The sequence below is a fragment of the Phycomyces blakesleeanus genome, assembly GCF_001638985.1.
Source record: "Phycomyces blakesleeanus NRRL 1555(-) unplaced genomic scaffold PHYBLscaffold_1, whole genome shotgun sequence".
NCBI classification, from domain to species: Eukaryota; Fungi; Mucoromycota; class Mucoromycetes; order Mucorales; family Phycomycetaceae; genus Phycomyces; species Phycomyces blakesleeanus.
Window position 1 is genome coordinate 3,590,458 of NW_017265134.1, and position 20,648 is coordinate 3,611,105.

The following is a 20,648-nucleotide window of genomic DNA, read 5'->3' on the forward strand; positions in this document are numbered from 1 at the left end:
ACATTAACATCAACCAAAAATAAATAAATAAATAAATAAAAAATAAAGTAAATTAAAGACAAGCAAGCAAGCAAGAGAAAGAGGATAAAGAGAAAATAAAAGATATTGTATGTATACAGAGAAAATATGAAAATCTTGTTCTGTCACAGGCTGTGGGTACAACCAGTTACAGATCTGACATATCACGTGAATTTGTTCCGCATGGAGATAGAAGCATGAGTAAGCTTTTGGGGCTTCATTAAGCAAACCCAGCCTCATCTTAGTATAATGTCCATCGATCCTGTTGAAGATTCCCTAAAATTCCTCTTGGCCATCAAAGGTAAATTGGTTTTTCTCGCGGAATTTGATAATCAAGTATAACAAACTCATCCTATACTCTAGATGCCGATACCCTTTTAAGTCAAACACAACCTATTGTCAAGGCTTTCCAACATCTCGGTGCACTTCTTACAAAGAACGCTTCAGATATTACAGCATGGAGCAAGGCCACACAACTTGCCCAGGTTGTTGCTGACGGTGCAAGAACAGGTAAATTTATTTGTTTTATGTTTTATATTTTACATTTTACATTTTTTACACCAACAACAGCAGCAATAGCAACAATACCAAAAAAATAATAATAATAATCATAAACATAAACATCATCAACTCATCTCACAATATTTTTCTAGAGTCTACACGTACACCTCTCGGTGAGGCTGGTGTACTCGAAAAGGTCACGGATATTCTCAGATTGGCTAAAGAGGGTCAGACTGACTATCAGATTCAGGCACTACGTGTATATGGCAATATGTGCTTTGACCACAGTAAGACAATAAAATTAAGAGAAAAGAAAGAGGAAGAAGAAAAATAAAATAAAATTACATGCTTTGAGTTTAATTGAATTTAACTGTTATTGAATTAATATTGTAACTGTAGATGACAATAGACAAAAGGTTCATGATGCTGGTGTTATTCCCCTCGCTATTCCCTTTCTCGAGCAGGGACATCGCCCTGACTTGGTGAGAACATGCTGCGGATTTTGTTTGAATAGCAGTATGGATTTCGGTAAATAATTAATTGATACACAAAATATAAGCTATTGATTTTTTTTCTTATATATATATATATATTTATCTAATTGATTTTTCTTGGTGATTTAATACGACTTGTAGAGCCTATCCAAGCAGACATTGCTACTTATGGCGGTGTAAAGCTATTGACTGAGTTGTTAGATCCTGCAAGAATGGACCACGGTGAAGAGGCTACTGTGTGTATGGCAGCAAAAGTACTTGACAATCTACTAGGAGAAGGTAACATTTATATATATATACATATACTAATACAAGTTATTTTAAATAAAAAGAAAAAGAAAAATAAATTTGAGCTTAAACCATAATTCTGTGTAGATTCTGTGAGAAAGGCGTTTAGTTCCCGCGAATCAGTTTCTCGACTGTTGGAGATGATCAATTACGAATGGAATGTAGACCAGCTCGAGAATTTGGATTTGCTCGAGAATTTGGCCGATGCCTTACTACAGGTGGTACTTGATGATGGTAAAAATAAAAATAATATATACTTGCTGTTCGGTTTGAGTATTGAAACTCTGTATTAAAGTCACTGTAATATTTTTGTGTATGAATAGACGATATGCAAAATGCCGTTGTGGATTCTGGATTCTTTACTATGCTTCTTGATTTCTTAGAGAAAGCAACATTGCCATTGGAAGCAGCAGATGATGAAGATGAAAAGAAGAGATTCACAGAGACACAGGCAACTATTAGCAAGATTGCCGTTTATGCAACATCTACTGGTAAATAATAATAATAATCTAAAACTCTTGATATTAAGACAAGATAGATTGATAAAATGATATAATATTACTAATGTGTGTGCATCAGATGAAATGCTAGAACGTCTCTATGCTGACGAAAAGACCTTGAATCGATTCTTCCGTATGATGAACAGTGAATCTAGCATTGTTAGCCAGACTGCCGTGTATGCCCTTGGAAATCTTGCTCGTACAGGTAAATTGACAATCCAAAAAAAGGAGAGAAGGGGTAATGAAACCAAGTACATGGATTACTGACCATCTAATTAGATGCCCATTGTGTTGAAATGGTTGAAAAGAATCATTTGGAAAAGTCATTGTTGAAATTGCTCACTTCGACAGAAAATGCAACATTCCAATACGTTATTCTTGGCTGTTTGAAACATCTCTGTCTTCCCAGTAAGTGTGTAAATGATAAACCTTTGTTTCTCTTGATAAATATTTGTGTTATCTCATACTTTTCCATTGAATATAGAACAAAACAAGGCTGTGATTGGTAATGCCGGTGCCATTGAATCCGTGGCTCCTCTTCTGGACACCTCCAAAGACATGTTAAAGAGAAACCAGTTCTTTGCCATTGGTATTCTCAAGCTTCTTTGTGCTAATAATTGTAAGCCAATAATTCCTGTAATGAACATGAGATTTATTCCAAGACAATTTGTAGATGAAAACAGCCAGAGGATTATCACTAGTCCTACTACTACAGAAGAGAAACAGACCCCTCTTGAGTTGGTACTTGCTTTTATCAAGCGTGTAGATGATAGCTCGGCTAAAAGTGAAGCTACACGGATATTAACCAATCTAGTCAAATCAGTTTGGACACAACGTATGTTTTTTTAAAAAAAAATCAAAAAAAGAAAAGAAAGTAAATATGTGCTGTACATTAAGAATAACTATTAACATATTGTATGTATATATTCTCTCTCTCTTTGGTTCCATTGATTAGCCATCACAACTTCTTTGGCTTTGCGTACTATTCTTGTAAAGCCAGCTATTGTCGAACCTATTGCTGAATTGGTTAGATCTTCTAAATTTGTGGTCCTCAAGAACGATGGTATTATTGCACTAACTGTGATTTTTGCCGACACCGATTCGGAATCATCCAAGATTCTTCTGAAAGATGGTATGTTAAAATTTATTAATTTTTGTACTAAAACCTGAAAGGAAGAAAGTAACAATAACTAAACACTAATTTTTTTTTTGATGATGATAATGTTATTATTATTATTTTTAGCCCTATCCTTTGTCATTGCGCCTGTTCCTTCTTTAGAAGACATGCTAATTAATCAGGATAATGATGATGATGATGAGAAGAAGCCGGAGGAGATTGAGACCCGCACTTTCCTTGAGGTTGTTGTGGACACAGTATGCAAAGAAAACGCAGATATTCCCAGTGAAGTGCGTTGTAATGCATGTGTCTTCTTGGAAAAGGTTGCTTTAGCTGCCCAAACAGGTAATATATCTATAAAAGTACACGGATTACTGCTGTTGCTATTGTTATTTGGAGAATGATAATGATGATGATAATATGTATTTATTTCTTCTATGTTTTCTTCTTAGTAAATGATACAAAAGTATCAAATGTTCTTTATGAAAAGGTTCTTCCTCAGCTCAAAGCATTAACACAAGGTCCAGAAACAGTCGTGTCCTTTTCCAAGAAAGCTGCGTCTGCTATTGCGAAGAGTACCATAGCATAAACTAAAATAGTAATAATAATATATCTATACAAACACAAAACAAATAAATACACATGCACAGATTTTAAATAAATAATAAATAATAATAATAATAACAGGATTTACATTGTGTAAATACGCCATCATGAATTAATATCTTTATTCCGTTTATCAAAAAAAAAAAGTAATGTAATGTCATCTAAAAAAAACAACAATTTTAAGCTGTCAATAATGAAAGAAACTGACATCGTCTCAATACCAAGTATAAAAGCTGTAATTTCTTCTTAACTTTCAATTCGTCGTTTTTTTAACCAAACCAATATGTCCAACAACTCACAAGCAAAGCCAACAAGTAAATGAGATTATTTCCATTATACAAAGATCTATACAAATCCCTCTGGCACAAACCTTTTTGCTTTGTGCAATAACATATAATTCATATGAAACACAAGTAAATAAAACCTCACCTTTTTGTCATATCCATAGGACTTTGATGAGTAAGAAGCCACCAGGGTGAAAATTGTTGCCAGGATTTTTTTTTAGATTACCCAAGGTCCCTGTTCTCTAGGAACATTCTTCCAATGGGTTTTATTTTATCAGAAGGTGGTCCCCATATGAGCCACCCAACGAGCAAAGTATCTATATTGTTTTTTCTTTTTCTTTTTTTAATAATTTACGCTTACACGTCCTTAATTATATAAAGCTAAAACTTGCAAAATCGTATATTGGAGTATATCCGCCAGGTTTTGGACATGTTCAGGCCTCACACGACCAGACTGGAGAGGTTGAATGGACATAAACGATGCCTAGTTCCTTCCTGCTTCCCCAGTTTCTCCTTCCTCTCCTTTTACCCCTGCCTCTTTATTTCTCTTATATATATTTATATTCTTTAAGGAAATAAGCTTTTGAAATAATAAAGTATTGAGATAGCTCTTTTTATTTGTTCTTTAATAGAACTGTCTTTCTACCTGTATTCATTTTTGATTGTATTTTATTTAGGTCAATTATTTATATATACATATAACATATATCAGTCAATAGGGGCACATATTTTACTAAATAAAATATATGGTGACAAATGACTTGCATCAAATCATCTACTTTATGTAGTTATATTTACCCTATATATATATATATATATTCATGCAAGAAATTTTCGCAATTTTCTGGTTGCGTAAAGATAGCCGTGTAAGCTTGCAAACCTACTTACTTAATGAACTCAATTTAAATTTGAAAACACTTGAGCTAGTCACTCAATCAATTGTCTAAAAAGCTCCCAATTATTATCATTATCGTTTAAAATAAGAACTACAAAAACAACAACAATAAAACAATTATTGTTTTTCTGTCAAACCTCAATTCTGGTTTTGAGTTTACCTAAATGGCTTCAAACCAAAACAATCCTGAATACGGAATTATAGTACGACTATATAAATGTATATATTTGGCTGAGTCAATTCAATAAGGTTGAACAAAAAAAAGAAGAAGAAAAAGACTAGTTATTGTTGATTTATTACTGCCAGTAAAACGTATTGGCATAACACTCCTTCTCCTTCTCCTTCTCCTTCTACCTTTTCCTTTTTCTTTAGTTTAAGAAGCTTGTAGTACAAACTACAATCATTTAATTACTAATGAACGAGAGAAACAATGACCATATTCCACACTACAACCCTGGTTTTCAGGTCACCCAACCAGATGTTAGGACTAGCGGTAGACAAAGCATGTCCACAATACGACACCAGAATTTTGACAACAATAACCGAATACAACCTGCACCTGTACCTGTACCTGGACCACATGAAGAAGATTTGTCAACATCGCACAACTTTGCTAATATTGATCTGCCCGGAAGAACCCCATACCAGCCTTCATACATGGTAGACATGTCTGTACCAGCCAGACCTTCCAATCCTGCTTACTCACAGAGTATACACTATCGCAACCCAGTAGGGTCTGCATCAGGATTTCACGAAGCCTATATTGCTGCACCTTTAGTTGGCGGATTTCATCCTGGCTTGATATCTCGTCCACACCACTACTCGGACGCCAGTAACTATCCTCTTGTCAACAATGACACACAGGATACAGCAACAGCAGCAGCAGCAGCAAACACAGCCCGTCGTCGAGCTACACGACAATTGAAACTTACAAAAGGCAATCTTATTATAAATTGCCCGGTTCCTGACCGACTCTTACTGTCTGTTCCTCGAAAGGACGAAGAATTCAGGACGATGCGATACACAGCTGCAACCTGCGATCCTGATGACTTTCAGAAACAGGGCTACACTTTACGCCAGCAGCAATATCAACGTGAAACAGAACTTTTTATTGTAATCACTATGTACAATGTACGTATCTTGCCTTTTATAAATTTAATATGTCCTTATATATGTCTGTCTCTACCTTTCCCTAAATTAATGCTTCGTGTATCTATACATTGGCGTGTTTGTACTTCTATTTTTTTGTTTCATAAATAATTATTAAAGGAAGACGAAATATTATTTACTCGTACAATGCACGGTGTGATGAAGAATATTTCGTATCTCTGCAGTCTTCCGAATTCTCCTGTTTGGGGACCTGATGGGTGGCAAAAGGTGGTTGTTTGCATTGTTGCAGATGGGCGTGAGATTATCAACAAACGTGTTCTGCATGTCTTGGCATCCATGGGAATTTATCAGGCAGGCATAGCAAAAAACATGGTGGAAGACAAACCAGTGACAGCACATATTTATGAAGTAAAGTCCAACCAAAAAAAAATTGCTGTGTTTCAGTTTATTGATGCACATCATTCAGTTTACTACACAAATATCAATAGACTCTGACATGAAGCTTAGAGGAGCAGACAAGGTAAACCCTCCTCCCCCACATATCACCTATTTTTTTTTATATAAAAATAAATTACAATAGAAAAAATCTTGTTTAAAAGAAGATATATAGCAATATATATATATATATACGTGTAAATACATACATACGTATGTTACTAAAGTAACTCTTTCTTTTGAACCAAGGGGATTGTTCCTGTACAAATCCTGTTTTGCTTAAAAGAAAAAAACGCAAAGAAAATCAACTCCCATCGCTGGTTTTTCAATGCATTTGGGCCCCTACTGCTACCCAAGATATGTATATTACTTGATGTGGGCACACGGCCCGGAAATGTGAGCATCTACAAACTCTGGAGAACCTTTGAACGAAATCGAAATATTGGTGGTGCATGTGGAGAAATCAGGGCCATGCTTGGGGTAGGGTTTAAGCAGCTTCTGAATCCACTGGTGGCTGCACAGAATTTTGAATACAAGATGTCAAACATCCTCGACAAACCCCTCGAGAGTGTCTTTGGCTATATTTCTGTTTTGCCAGGCGCCTTTTCGGCCTATCGTTACCAGGCCCTTCAGAACGACATCAATGGCCACGGTCCACTCGAAAAATACTTTCATGGCGAAGATTTACATAGTAGTGCAAAGCAGCCCAAGCTTTTTGAGGCAAACATGTATCTGGCTGAAGATCGCATATTGTGTTTTGAGCTGGTAGCCAAGCGAGGCGAACGGTGGCTTCTCGAATACTGTCAGAGTGCCTTTGCAGAAACTGATGTTCCTGAACAGCTACCTGAATTTATTTCTCAGCGGAGACGTTGGCTCAATGGCAGTTTCTTTGCCGGTGTTTATGGAATTTGGCATTTCCCGTCGATCTTGAAAAGTAACCACTCCTTATTCCGTATGGGACTGCTTTGCATCGAGAGTGTGTACAGTTTTATCAGTCTTTTGTTTGGCTGGCTCTCATTAGTAAGACCTTTATTTTATCCCCCTGGACTACAGAAGGAGTATAATTATCATAGCACTAATTCTAATCTGGTTTTTACTTGTAGGGAAATTTTTATATTACTTTTTACTTTATCACCAAGAGTCTCGAGGATCCTACAGTCGATCCATTTGGTAATGGGCGGGGTACACACATATCAAGTGTGATTAGATATGGATACCAGTTTCTTCTTATTATTGTATTTATTTGTTCGATTGGTAACCGACCCCAAGGGTAAGTATATATATATGCGTGTGCACATCTACTTATAAATTTAAGCTTTTATTTATTTAATACTGTATTTCTGTAGGTCAAGAATCTTATTTATACTGTGCCTCGTAGGGTTTGCAGTAATTATGTGTTACATGCTGTTTGCCGCGGCTTGGCTGGTCTACAAGGCTATTTCATATTCTGGAATTGAGTGGACACCCAATGCTGGAACAAATCTTGCCCTATTACTGGCTAATCAGGGTCTTCGTAACATGCTTTTGTCTTTGATGGCTACGTATGGACTATATTTTATATCCAGCATTCTATATGGTCAACCGTGGCATATGTTGACTAGCTTCTTACCGTACCTTTTACTTTTACCATGTTATGTCAACATATTGTCTATATATGCGTTTTGCAACACACATGATGTGAGGTTAGTGTAAATTGAATTGAATTGAATTGAATTGAGTTAAAGTAACCTTTGTATCTTTTTTTCTTATTATTATTATTTAGCTGGGGGACCAAAGGTGATAATGGAATTGCAAAGGACTTGGGGGTTGTCAAGGTATCCAACGACAGCCAGGGAGTAGAGACTGTTGAAATTGAATTACCGGCAGACCAACTCGACATCAATCTTGAATACGAAGAAGCTTTACTTGCCTTTGAGAACAAGCCAATCAATCCCAAGAGCGTAAGTTAATATTAATAGTATTAAGACGAATTATTGATTTCTAATTGAGTTTAATGCCATCTTCAGTCTTTTCACCAAACCCAAGATGATTACTACCGCTCTTTCCGAACCCATTTGGTCTTGATTTGGATTGCCTGCAATGCCCTTTTAAGCGTGTGTATCACCTCTACCAAATTCGACACAATTTATCAAGAGTCTATCGGGACCACTTACATGTCAGTCATTCTATGGGTGAATACTGGTCTAGCAGCGTTTCGTTTCTTAGGCTCTTTTACCTACCTAATACTTCGTTTATTTTCATCTGTATAAAACAAAACAAAAGTCCTATTATATTTGATATATATATACATGCGTGTGTATGTTTCTTGACAGTTCCATTTATTTTCTTTTCTTCTTATTTTATTAACACTGATACTAATACTAACACTAATATTGATAAAAAAAAATTATAATAATAAAAGGAATAATTCAATAATTTTATTTTTGGTTATATCATTATGTGCACCTGTTTTTAATCGGAGAAGTACTAATAAAGCAAGGAAGTTGGTGGTTAAAGCTATTTCATTTTGTTGAGGTGCGCATGTTTGTGAGTCTTTGAATGTGTGTGTGTGTGTGCTTACGTTTGTGCATGGGCATGTGCGTTTATGCGTGTCGGTTGCGAAAATAAATAGAGAAAGGTGATAAACGTAAGCGTTTTAATTTTCCAGCTCACAGATCAAAAGCAGTTAATTCAACTTAATCAGCGAAAATCACATAGGGCTAAAGGTTGCGTAAATTAAATATATATATATATAATATAAAAATACATCTATTTTATAGGTTTATTTAAATACCACATCCCATTTCTTGGTTTTCTTCCCAGAATACTTCTCATTCACCATGTCTCCTAACGTTATTTTGGTAAAAAGGCTAAAGAAACCAAAGAACTTGTTTTTCGCTTGAATCATATATTAAACATGTTTCCTTTTTTCTTTTCCTGAATAGCACTGGTATCCTGAATCACCCTTTGCTCAAAAGATTGCATGGGCTCTCAACTACAAGAAGGTTGACTACAAGACAGTCTTGATCAACATGATCGAGCCTCGTCCTCTTCGCAGACCGCTCGATGGTGGCTACCGTAAAACTCCAATTCTCCAAATCGATAACCACATCTTTTGCGATACAAAGGTTATTATTGCTGAACTCGAGAAAAGGTAAACCTAAAAAAAATATCTGTCAAGACAGCATTGACATTAACCTACCTTTTCTGTAATTACGCCTGTTTGATCTTAGATATCCTGAACCCTCACTTTACCCCGCTACCCGATCGGGACAGGCCACCGAAGCTCTTTGCAAGGCCTTTAGCCAATGGACAGACAACACGCTCTTTTTCTCCGTCGTCCCTCAGTTCCTTTCCATGGGAATTCCTGATGTTATTGTAAAGGACCGGTCTGCTTACAGCGGAACCAAAATTGATGTAGACCAAATTTCTGCTATTGCTCCCTTTTTGAAACTCGAGCTCCAGGCTCAATTCGAGGTTGCCGAGCAACTGCTTTTGGAGAACGACCAAGGTAGCAAAGAATGGGTTCTGGACACCCAGCTTCCTTCAATGGCAGATTTCCATTTGGCTACCGACACTGCGTTTGCGGGAGGACTTGTTGGCGAGTCTTGGTTGAAGAAAAACTTCCCCACCCTTTCGGCACACAAGACCCGTGTTCTCAAGGTCGGAGGTTACGAGAAGACCGAAGACATGCCAAGGATTTCTGCAGAAGAGGCACTTGAAATTGCCAAGAAGGAAAGTTTGGAGTTTGTGGGAGAAGTCAAGTCAACTGGAACTCCTTTGAAGGCTGGTGTACTTGTGTCTGTTACTCCCTTGGACAACGGCAAGATTCCTGTGGTTGGATCACTTGTGCATTTGACAAGCCAGGAAGTTGTTTTGAAACATATCGATCGGGAATCATCTCTAGAAGTTTTTATTCACTTCCCTATTATTGGCTTTGCGATTGTTCCTGTCCCAGCCAATCTTTAAATAAACAAAGTAGTAATGCTACGTAAAATAGATAATTCGTTGATATGTAGAACTGCCCTGACTGATATTTTTTGTCGAACCTGTTTGTAAATATCAGTACCACATTAAAAAGCTAGTAAAAAACTAAAAGACATTAGTGGTGGTTAATTGGATGTCTATTCAAAACAATAATAATACTAATAATATATATAGCAGATATTTTTTACTCTACATTCACATAAATGCTGATTAGATTTAGGTGCTTCAGACAAATTTTCGAAAGAAAATATTTTAACATTTACATTATATTTGATGCGAAACTGGATTTAAGTGTAATTGCTTCAAATACAGTCAAAGTCTGATGAAGTGCTAATATTTGAAGAAGAAAAATCGTATCACTGTCAATATATTCAGCATTTTTATGAATATACAGCTTCTTTTTTTTAAAAAAAAAAAAGATATGCATACCCATATCAACGGTTATCACATTTTTTATATTCCATCAAACCAATGAAAAGTAAAAACACCTCTAACCCCCACGCCTTACTTTATCTATTATTACTTAACAGCAGAAATACTAAAAGCACATTTAATTTAAACATATGTTATATAATTTGAAGATTGTTGAATTCATTGCTGAACTGCCAGCACTAGAATTGGGAGTGAATTTTAGTAAGGATATTAGCTCCAAAGAGGGACTATGTTTAAAAACTCGGGCGATCCATTGATGGATACAAAATACACAAAAATACTAAACCAAGTTGGTCCTCCTAGGCACAGTTTTGTGCGGGTGCAGATGGTGGAGGCTGACAGGGAATAGCAAAGATTTCGGATATAAGAAGAGGGAACGGATCACTAGGGACAGGTTCTCTTGGAAGTGGTAGAATTCATTAAGGGTAGGCGATGATTTTATATTCGATTGAAATTGGGCTTTATTTCTTTTTTGCTTTCTAGGATACAGTCAAAGCTCGATTTAGTAATACTTTTGGGAGAAGCCAAATTGTATTACTATTACTAAATCGCGATTATTACTAAATCAAATATTACTAAATCGAGCTTTGACTGTAAAATAATAATAATAATAATAATAATAATTTGCATATAGATATTGACAAAAGAAAAATACAGAAGAAAAAAAGAGTTAAATGAAAGGAGAGGTGAATTACTGCTATAAATAAAGGTACAAGAAGTGTAAAAAAAAAATAAGCATAAAAAAAAGAAAGAAAAATGTGTATTCATATGATTATAAGAAGAAGAGGAAAGACAAAGAAGCATATAAGAAATAAGGAAAGGTAACAAAATCCAATCCTCAAACCCTTTAGTTTTAAGGGTTGTTTCTGCGGTATTCCTGCATTTCCCGCTCGTATCTTCCTTTGTCCTCATTTGCAAGATCAACATATGGCTATACAAAGCCGAGTGAGCAAGTTACTTTATTTATGGATGATTAAGCGTGTCTAGTAAGAAGAGTGGCTTTACCTGTTTCTCCTCTGCGCTTAAGGCCCTCCATCTCCCAGCAACCGTCACAAGGAAATTGTGTAAAGGCAATTGAACATTCTCTTCTCTTAAATGTTCGGAGCACCAGCGGGTATATATAGCGTAACTATTTGATGGCATCTTAGGCATATTTGGGTCTCTCCGCCCACGAGGTCTACGCCTTATACGCTCCACAGGACCTGCAGCCCCCCTTCGGTCTTGTTCAGCATCGTATGCTTCAAAATCGATTCCTTCCAATAAGTTGGCCAAGGATCTCATTCGTCTACATATATTCTCCATCTTGGATAGGACCTACATTTATAGATAGAAATATAAAATATTATTATTTATAATGCTAATAATGATGATAATTGGAATTATTATAATACAGAAAGGTTTCTACATTTACTTTATACATCTATGACTTCAACAAGGCCTATTGATATTTACCTTTCTTCTCTTTCTGGGAGTGAACTCACTAAGCTGAGGCTCATGTTGGCTAGATGTACTGGACATATTGTTTATTTGTGAGTGGAATAGAAAGTAAGAAGGTAGAGAGTGAAATATGAAGTGTGAGTTTTATCTATTTATAATAAGTTGAAATATACATATGTTTGAATATTCATTGTTGTGGTGTTGTAATGTATATTGCATAAAAATAAATTACTTCTTTACCAGTAAATAAGCTAATGTTTCTTTGTTTTGTTCAATAAACTGTTTTCTGACGGTATAAAAGCTCAAAGAAGCACTGGATACTTATATATCCTATTGTTCTTCTTGTTTTTATCTATATTAATCATCAGGGGTTGATGTCGTATATCTCTTTTGTAGTAAAGAGAAAAGAAGTGATTACCATTTTATTGTATTGTAACTTTTTATTTAATAATTGGATGACATTATATTGATATCTTTAACTCACGAAGAAGTACTTTTGCTCTTGTTCTTGTTTTAGTAATTTAAATATACAAAGCCATACCTACTCAGTATTCCTTACAGGTTGTTATGTTCCGACAAACCAAGATCATAACCTATTTAACTTTCTAATTCTAACTTGTCTACTCTTCACTTAACAACCACATGCCTAAAAAATATTGTTATCAAATAAAAACAATAGTATGTTAATTCTTCCATTAGCCCTTTTAATGTCATGTATAGAATTAAGTATTGGCATTTAATGACTTTGGCAAATAAAAATTTCATTTGGGATATTGGCACTATATCATATGAATACCAGCTTCTAGCTCCTTAGGAGCTTTTTGCTTTTGGAATATCAAGCTCTAACTTTCAATATTTTTATAAGTATTCTACTCTTCTAGAAGCTTAGCGTTGTGATAACTAGCATTGTCCTCTTTGTAGACAAACTCCCCGATCATTGTTCTCACTGAGAGCTCCCAGAAATTGAATAGGATTTTTTTTTCACAAAGATCATGTATGCATACTAGTTAAATGCGTGGAACGCTTCATGGTATTCAATGAGTCAAATATCCCCGCTTACGCACAGCCCACAACCTAGTATGGAGCCCCCATGCCAATCCAACCTTGATTTGATAAAGTTATTCTTGTACTTTTCTTTTAGATATTGTAATACTATGGTATATCCATACTTGTCAAAAAAAAGGCACAAGCCTCAGCACCGTCACTACACATAACACGATCCCCTCTTTACTCAATCTCTTTGGAGTGATCAAGGGACTTTAATCGTACAGTATAAAATATTTCATAAAGACAAAACCAAATATATAGTTTTATGTGCTATCTCTTGTTTCAAGGCCAACGCTTTTATATACGGTCTAAATGTGTGATATCTCACAAGTTTTTTTTTTATAATATCCCAAACAACAGTTTGTATAATCAATTCAACAAAAAAAAATTCGTTACATTTTTCTATAAGATAGTAATAACTTATTTAATCTTTTATAAACCTATAGCTGGTGGATAAGAATAAAAAGTACATATATATATATATATATGGAGGTGTATGGGCTGAGGAAAATTTGATATCAAACATGAGCGTGTGGTAAAAATTTCCCTTTCCTCGAAATCTTGTCCCGTCGTCTTGTCCGTAAGGATAGCCTTTTTTTTTTCTTTTTTTTTTTTTTAAAAAAAAGGGGGGGGGGGTACTCAGCCAGATTTTATATAGAATTGGCAAGTCCAGAAAGCAGTATTATTGGGCTAAAATTCTTATAACAGCATGGAAATTACAAATATGGAAACATACGTTACTCTAAGATTCAGTCTTTTTGATATTCTAGATGCAAGGAAAGGTCCTTTCTTGTATATATATATATATATATCTATATATATTGTGTCTATTTGTAGGGAGCCACATACTTTGATTTATTAGTAAGCCTTTGCATTTCTTATATCCAACTTAAAACGCTAACATATTAAATATCTACCAGACTTCTACCTTTGCATTTTGGGGTCTTCAAATGTAAAGCGATATAATTGGCTAGTGTCTAAATCTGGATTTCTACGTAAAATCCGTCTGAGTACCCTCTAATAAATTGACCTTTTTTTTTTGGTTTTCATTTTAATTTGTTGGTTGGCTGGATGGTTGTTTCTGGTTTAAGATATACTTTGAATATTTAAACAGAAGGCACTATTATTTAGACTATTATTAACTGTCGATGGTTACTCATCTGCAGGATTAAGTAGACTCTGGAGTTAATTGAAAATTGTTGATATTTGAATAGCCTATAATAAACACCTTTTGTTTTCTTTTATTTGTTAGTCAGGATTATATTATTTTCCCTATATATAGACAGCTTGAAGATTGGGATTTATACTTCTTGTAACCGTCTTATCCATATTCATGGCTTACAATATGATAGCTATATATATATATATATCTTTCAATTAGCAAAGGGAGAAAACAGATAGACAGATAAAATAAATGGGAAAAATGGTAAACCATCTTTTGTTTTGCTTTGTTTTGCTTTTTGTTTGTTTGTGAGTTTGTTTGTTTGTTTATTTGGCTATTTGATTTTCTGGTTTGATTTGGCTTGGTTTGGATTGATTGATAGCCTTGTTCTTGAGATACAGAAAAAAAAGGTATCTAAAGTGGTACATCCTTTTGATCCAGGAAATTGTAGTCATGCTCACAATAAGCCTGCCCCTTGTGTACCTTGAAGGAATCTTCGTTTTTAAACGGTGTGTGGCACTGGTAACATAAGAAGTGTCCCATATGATACTGCTTCCCCATAGCTGATTGATAAGCCTATTGCAGAGTACATGTTTGTTAGAGCAGGTGGTCTGTGATATATACTAAATGGTTTTTTTTTGTGCGTATGTGTGTATGTGTGTATGATTACTTTATTAGTATAGTATAGTAGCAATATCACTATCAATATGTATGTATGTATGTATGTATGTACCTCTGTGATTGGTTTTAAACATCCATAGCATTGTACGCCAAACAAGGCTTGATAATCTGCGGCACAATACAGTTCATTGTCTTTATTGAAAAACGCTGTGCTTGTTAGTCGTCTGCCACACGTGCCGCACTTGAAGCATTTAGCATGCCAAGACGGAGACGTGCTTTCAAGACTTGTGCGTATCAGAATGCCACAAAGAATGGGCAGCTGACAAGTGTGACAAAGGGTGAGTGCATGCTGCAGCTGCACTGGGGGAGTACGCATCTTGGCTTCATAAAAGGGACGAGGTGAATGCAAACCAAGAGGTGCGTGAGTAGGTGGTAATGTACAAAGTGGTAATTTTGTCCCAGATGTTTTATGTTGCTTCTGGTTTGGGTTCTCCTGGGGGAGGTTTTGGTTTTTGGTATTAAGCTTATTGGGTGCTGTATGTCTTTGATTTGATGGTGAACTTGGTGGTTGTGTTTTTGCATGATTAGAGGAAGGGAGGCGGGGACTAGGTTTGGCGGGACTAAGGGTACTCTTATTTTGTTTTAAAGACTTTTTTATCGGTTGAGGTTTAGGTTGATGTTGAGGTTTAGGTTGTGGGTGAGGCTGAGGCTGAGGTTGTAGGTGGGGTTGAGGTTCAGTTGGCCGAGGTTTTTCGGTTTTGGAAAGCCGGCTCGAAGTACCTAAACCATTATCCAGCCGCTTAGTAAAATATGTCATGGTGATTTCTGTCTGTCTGTCTTTATTTTTATTTTTGAATAAATCAAATATTGAACCGGTTAATATAGTAGATCAAAAAAAAAAGATTGGAAATATATATATAAATACACGTTTGTTAAAGAAACAATTATTAAAAAAAATATCTTGCTAGAAATTACATATAGATAAAGAAGAAAAAGAAAGAGAAAGGAAGGCAGAAAAAAGAGATGCAAAAGGGGGGGGTAGGATTGAGAAGATTTGATGCAACTTGAAAGAGTAATTTAATCTATTGAGTCTACCATAATCATTATAAGTATCATCATCATCATTGTGATTATTATTATTATCACGAGCCTTTACTGAGAGGTAGTTACTATGGGTCTTATTTTGCTTGTTCTATTTTGCAAAGGGTTCTGATCCTAATGAAAAGCACTTGGTCTAATTATTTTTGTCAAAGTCCAATCTCTCAGGTTAATAGCTTATCCGTGACTTGACGGATTTGACAAACCGTCTACATTATTGTTTATAGTTTGAAAATAGATAAAGAATAATATTTCAGTTTAAGGTGGCTGCATAACTATATACTCTCTTTCGTTCTTTCCTTTAAGAAAATTGAGATAGAGAATTATTGGGGTACATCAAATGTAAATCAAAATAGTTAGTGCCCAAGTCGAGTGAGCAAAGAATCAGATAGTGCCGAATACAAAAAAAAAAAAGTATCCATGGATCGAACCGAGAACCAAAAAATTTATACCATTTAGACAAATCAAATAATAAATAATGGAAAAATACTAATGCATGCAATTTTCTTTTTACGCACGCTGACAAGACATGATTGCTGTAATGCAGGACTATAAGCCAAAACTATATGCCTAACATGTAACACTTTAAAAAAAAAAGAAGAATGACTGGTTCAATTGAAGAGTCTACTAAAAATACTTATTGTATATAAAAGTGTGTGAGGGAGAGAAAAAGAAATATAGTAGAATATAATCCTATCATTAATATTATTAATATGATTTTGGAAAATATGTAGACATATTGTATCACCAGATTTTAGTTGAATAGTCGAATGGTTGATTAGATGAATTTTGACAATTGACAGGCTATTTAACTAGAACTTGTTCAGTGTTCTATAATGTACAATAATGTATATTGTTAACTATATGGTTTGGTTTGGTTCACACTACTTTAGCCATCACAATCTCTTCAGTTGAGTGCATCTGCAAATGTGATAAGGTCTTTTTTAAAAGTTTATCCTTGATAATTACAAATTTAGACACAAGAAAAGAAAAGGAGAGGGGAAGGTGCATGAAAAGAAGTTCTTTTTTGGCTTTCTGTGCATCACACAGAAAGTTTGAATAGGAAATTCCAACGTAATATCTTGAAACACCCTATTATAATCATTTAATAATAATGACCTTTTGTGTGCACATGTACATACATAATTATACATATATGCTTTGTATACTTGTATCTTATTGGCTGGTTTTTTTTGTTTTTTGTTATTATCATCAAGAGTTTCGCGCCAAATACTACATAATCTTTTGAATTTTTTTTAGGGTATCAAAAATAATCCAAGGCACTGGTTATCAGGTGTGCATAAGACACATAAATAAATAAATAAATAGGTAGGTAGGTAGGTAGGTAGATAGATAGATAGATAGATGCTCTATCGGTTGCATCCGGTTCTTCTATCTATACTATATTATACTATATTATATTATAAATGGCTTGGCATATAAAATAAAATAAAACAAAACTTAAAATTAGTGTACAAAAAGGTTTTTATTTTTATTTTTATTTCTATAGGCATTAATTCTTATAATACAATACCCACACATTTATTTATATATATATATATAAAGAGGGCATTGAAACAACTTGACTAAACTAGCATTCATTATACATTTATACATAAATGTATATATAAAAAATGAATTGATTTTATTTACAATATCTGTTAATGATAATTACAACGCAAAGAACAAGAATGAAAAAAGAAGATAATAAATAAAGTAACATGTACAAATGATTCTTATTCAAATGGATTTGTCTTGCCATCCTGAGGACGTTTTTCTCGACGGGTTGCTTTACGGGTTTCTCGGTTGTCCTTGTATTTGGCCTTCATTCCCCGAAGTTTCTGGCACAGTCCATTGATTGTATGTGCGTATTCTGGTGAAACAAATGAATGTCTGTAGTCTGGCTTTGATTTCGATTTGGAGAGTAATAGCGAGTGTGAATGCGAGTGCGAAATTGAGAGTGGAGGCAAAGACGAATCTTTCGCAATAAATGAATGTGCATAGTAGGGTGGAGGGGCACTATCATCGATCTCATCATTATCGTATGAAGGAGTAAGGAATATCTTGTTGCAAGTAAGCATTCTGTATATGTGTTTAAGCAAAGAAAAAAAAAGGTTTTTTTTTGTGATAAGAAAGAAAGGCTTTGTAAATGTCAAGTTGCTTAAATATCTTTTTTATTATTATTATTATTATTATTATTATTTATTACAGTTTGCATAGCTAGATCGTGACGTTTATATGGTTTTTCCTATGCTTAATGAGGTAAAGATCAGGGTTGATTCTTTTTATATGTATAAATGTATTTTTATTTTTATTTTTTTTCCCTCTATTATGAATCACAGCCGCTCACTTATAAAACTCAGATAAATATATGTATATTATAAAAACAAAGGGTATAGTGTGAATTGAGAAGAGGGAGGTTTTCTCATCCAATAAATAGCTTAACATATATGCCTGCCCTTTTTTTTTATTATTAAATGGCAATTGTTAATTTTACTATTAATTTTTGGTACTAATGATAATGATAATGATAATTGGAATTGGAATTGGAATTGGAATTGACATTAGTGATAATGTTCTTATATGTCTTGTATATAGCTTTATTAGAAATATTCATTATTCTTCTTTTTGGAATTCATATAAGAGAGAAACAGTTGCCATGAGAGACCCATTTTTAGGTGCGTCGTGCCTTGAGTTTCCTAAAAGACATATATAAATAATAATAATAATAAAAAGACATTATTATTATTTTTTTTTTTAAAAAAAAAAAGTAGTTTTCTTTTTTGTATTAATGGCTGAGTCGTCGTGCTACACAACACATGGTAACCCAGATTTCGATTCTATTCTATTTTATATATCGAACCTTCTTTTTTGGCATCCTGGTCGATAGAACAGACTCTCATCATTATCACTAATTGCACCGCAATTATCATAGTCGTCTGTAGATGACTGTAGTGAATCTGATGCCAATTGTGGTCGAGATGCTTTGTCTGCTTCTTCCTCTAGCATATAGTATTGCAATAGCTTTTCATCATCAATGTCAGACATTTGGTCACTTATGGTAGGAGCTTCTAATATTGGACTAAACATAGACGACACACGACGAGGGCTCTGTAGGTACATGTAAATAAGAATAATTTAGAAGTACTTTCTTTTTTTAGTTTGTTTAGCTTTTTGTTGTTGTTGTTGTTTATATGAATGAGTGGGTGTGGATGTGGGCATTTGTACGTGTGTGTACAAACGTACAAACAAACATATGTATATATATATATATAGTACCAGCTATCTATCACCAGCCCACTTGTCATATTTCTTACCTTTTCCAAAGTCTCTTCCTCCATTGGATCTGGTGGGTAGATCGTCTTTTCCGATAATAATACAGAATCAGTAACAGTAGCAGCAGCAGCGGCAGTAGGAGTACAAGTGAAATTAGGAGTAAGACCAGCGGTAGTTGTGGCAGTAGGAGCAGCAGAAGCAACAGTGGCAATATTAGTATTAGTGGTATCGTGGACACTACGAGTCTTTTCGAATGCTTTCTTGAGCCTCTTTTGACCTTCTTGCATGTACTAAATATATTGACCCCCACCACCACCACCAACACATATATCCAAGAGTTAGATTATTCAATAATATAGGCACAGGCAATTAAGTTAATCAATCAAGAAAAAAAAAAGGTTTACCTTGATTTTGGTCTTCAATTTCTGGTTCTCATCTTGCAGGCTATCCAGTGCAACTTTCATTTCAGAAATAAGCTCTTCCTCTTTTCCTGCATCTACACTCAAGACCACCATTGATTCACGATTAAAGGCTCCACGTCCCTGCTTCTTTGGAGGGGCTAGAATTGGGATGGACAATTGAGCAAATTGTTTGAAGAGTTGCTTGGCACGGGATTGAATGGAGTAAATATCATCTTTAAACTCTTTTTGTGCCACCAGTTTCAGTAATTTGCCCATGTTGGTTTCCTAAAAAAATAAATAAAAAAAATAAGAGTTTATTCAAGTGGGTAAAACCAAAAAACCAAAACCATATTCTTTTACCTTGACCAACTCAAATGACACACCCTCAAACTGTTCCACCTCCTTCATCATCACATCCAGAGTTTGGGAATACTTTTTTTTTATATATAAAAACCAAGATTATTATTCGTTATTATAATGTTCCACACGTGTACTTAATTTCCCATACGATTCTTATATACATCCTACCTCTTCTCTAAAGACACATCTTCTCAGTCGTTTTCTAAGATCCAGGAACCTATCAAATGCCTCTCCTTTAGAAGGGTGTGGGGTACGTGAGGTCAATTCAGTCAAATTATCAATTGTCAAGGTATTCGATGCACGTCGGTCTGAATGCTGTTCTTGTTCTGGTGATTGTGATTGTGATTGTGATGGTGATGAGTTTTGTTGTTGTTGTGGCAGTTGTGGCAGGATTAGTGGAGTACTTGGTTTTCGTGCTTCTACTAAAAATGGATTGTCTTCTTCCATCAAATCTACTGTGGCACGCGAGGATTTTGATAAGCCTTCTATTTGTCTGTCACGTTCCCTAAGATCTTGGAGTAGGCGTCTTGTGTCTTCCTGCTCCTTCCTTTTTTCTTTTTCCAACGCTGAAATCTGGTTTTTATTGATTGTTTTTTTTTG

The 20,648-nt window shown here is 34.8% G+C and overlaps 6 protein-coding genes across 6 annotated transcripts; 3 read left to right on the forward strand and 3 right to left on the reverse strand.

Moving 5' to 3' along the window:
* Positions 1–267: 267 nt before the first annotated feature.
* PHYBLDRAFT_138898 (hypothetical protein) lies at positions 268–3,507 on the forward strand (the record flags this gene model as incomplete). Its single annotated transcript, XM_018430102.1, has 13 exons — positions 268–319; positions 382–528; positions 672–806; positions 919–1,047; positions 1,155–1,292; positions 1,389–1,535; positions 1,625–1,792; positions 1,881–2,006; positions 2,081–2,209; positions 2,286–2,636; positions 2,757–2,933; positions 3,045–3,263; positions 3,371–3,507. The coding sequence occupies 13 exons, from the start codon at positions 268–270 to the stop codon at positions 3,505–3,507; spliced, it is 2,055 nt and encodes a 684-aa protein (XP_018299392.1).
* Positions 3,508–5,369: 1,862 nt separating this feature from the next.
* On the forward strand, positions 5,370–8,497 carry PHYBLDRAFT_24510 (chitin synthase; the record flags this gene model as incomplete). The annotated part of the gene is made up of 8 exons (XM_018439847.1): positions 5,370–5,834; positions 5,973–6,221; positions 6,280–6,333; positions 6,498–7,268; positions 7,352–7,518; positions 7,595–7,930; positions 8,011–8,188; positions 8,255–8,497. The coding sequence occupies 8 exons, from the start codon at positions 5,370–5,372 to the stop codon at positions 8,495–8,497; spliced, it is 2,463 nt and encodes an 820-aa protein (XP_018299393.1).
* A 545-nt stretch (positions 8,498–9,042) lies between these two features.
* On the forward strand, positions 9,043–10,240 carry PHYBLDRAFT_129650 (hypothetical protein). The gene is made up of 3 exons (XM_018429298.1): positions 9,043–9,088; positions 9,173–9,381; positions 9,461–10,240. The coding sequence occupies exons 1-3, from the start codon at positions 9,068–9,070 to the stop codon at positions 10,194–10,196; spliced, it is 966 nt and encodes a 321-aa protein (XP_018299394.1). The 5' UTR covers positions 9,043–9,067; the 3' UTR covers positions 10,197–10,240.
* A 1,259-nt stretch (positions 10,241–11,499) lies between these two features.
* PHYBLDRAFT_69852 (hypothetical protein) lies at positions 11,500–12,164 on the reverse strand (the record flags this gene model as incomplete). The annotated part of the gene is made up of 3 exons (XM_018442175.1): positions 11,500–11,577; positions 11,652–11,960; positions 12,099–12,164. The coding sequence occupies 3 exons, from the start codon at positions 12,162–12,164 to the stop codon at positions 11,500–11,502; spliced, it is 453 nt and encodes a 150-aa protein (XP_018299395.1).
* A 2,542-nt stretch (positions 12,165–14,706) lies between these two features.
* PHYBLDRAFT_138902 (hypothetical protein) lies at positions 14,707–15,730 on the reverse strand (the record flags this gene model as incomplete). Its single annotated transcript, XM_018430103.1, has 2 exons — positions 14,707–14,868; positions 15,026–15,730. 2 exons carry the CDS (start codon positions 15,728–15,730, stop codon positions 14,707–14,709), a joined length of 867 nt encoding a protein of 288 aa, XP_018299396.1.
* Positions 15,731–17,747: 2,017 nt separating this feature from the next.
* PHYBLDRAFT_161968 (hypothetical protein) lies at positions 17,748–18,092 on the reverse strand (the record flags this gene model as incomplete). The annotated part of the gene is made up of 1 exon (XM_018434540.1): positions 17,748–18,092. One exon carries the CDS (start codon positions 18,090–18,092, stop codon positions 17,748–17,750), a length of 345 nt encoding a protein of 114 aa, XP_018299397.1.
* Between the last annotated feature and the right edge of the window lie 2,556 nt (positions 18,093–20,648).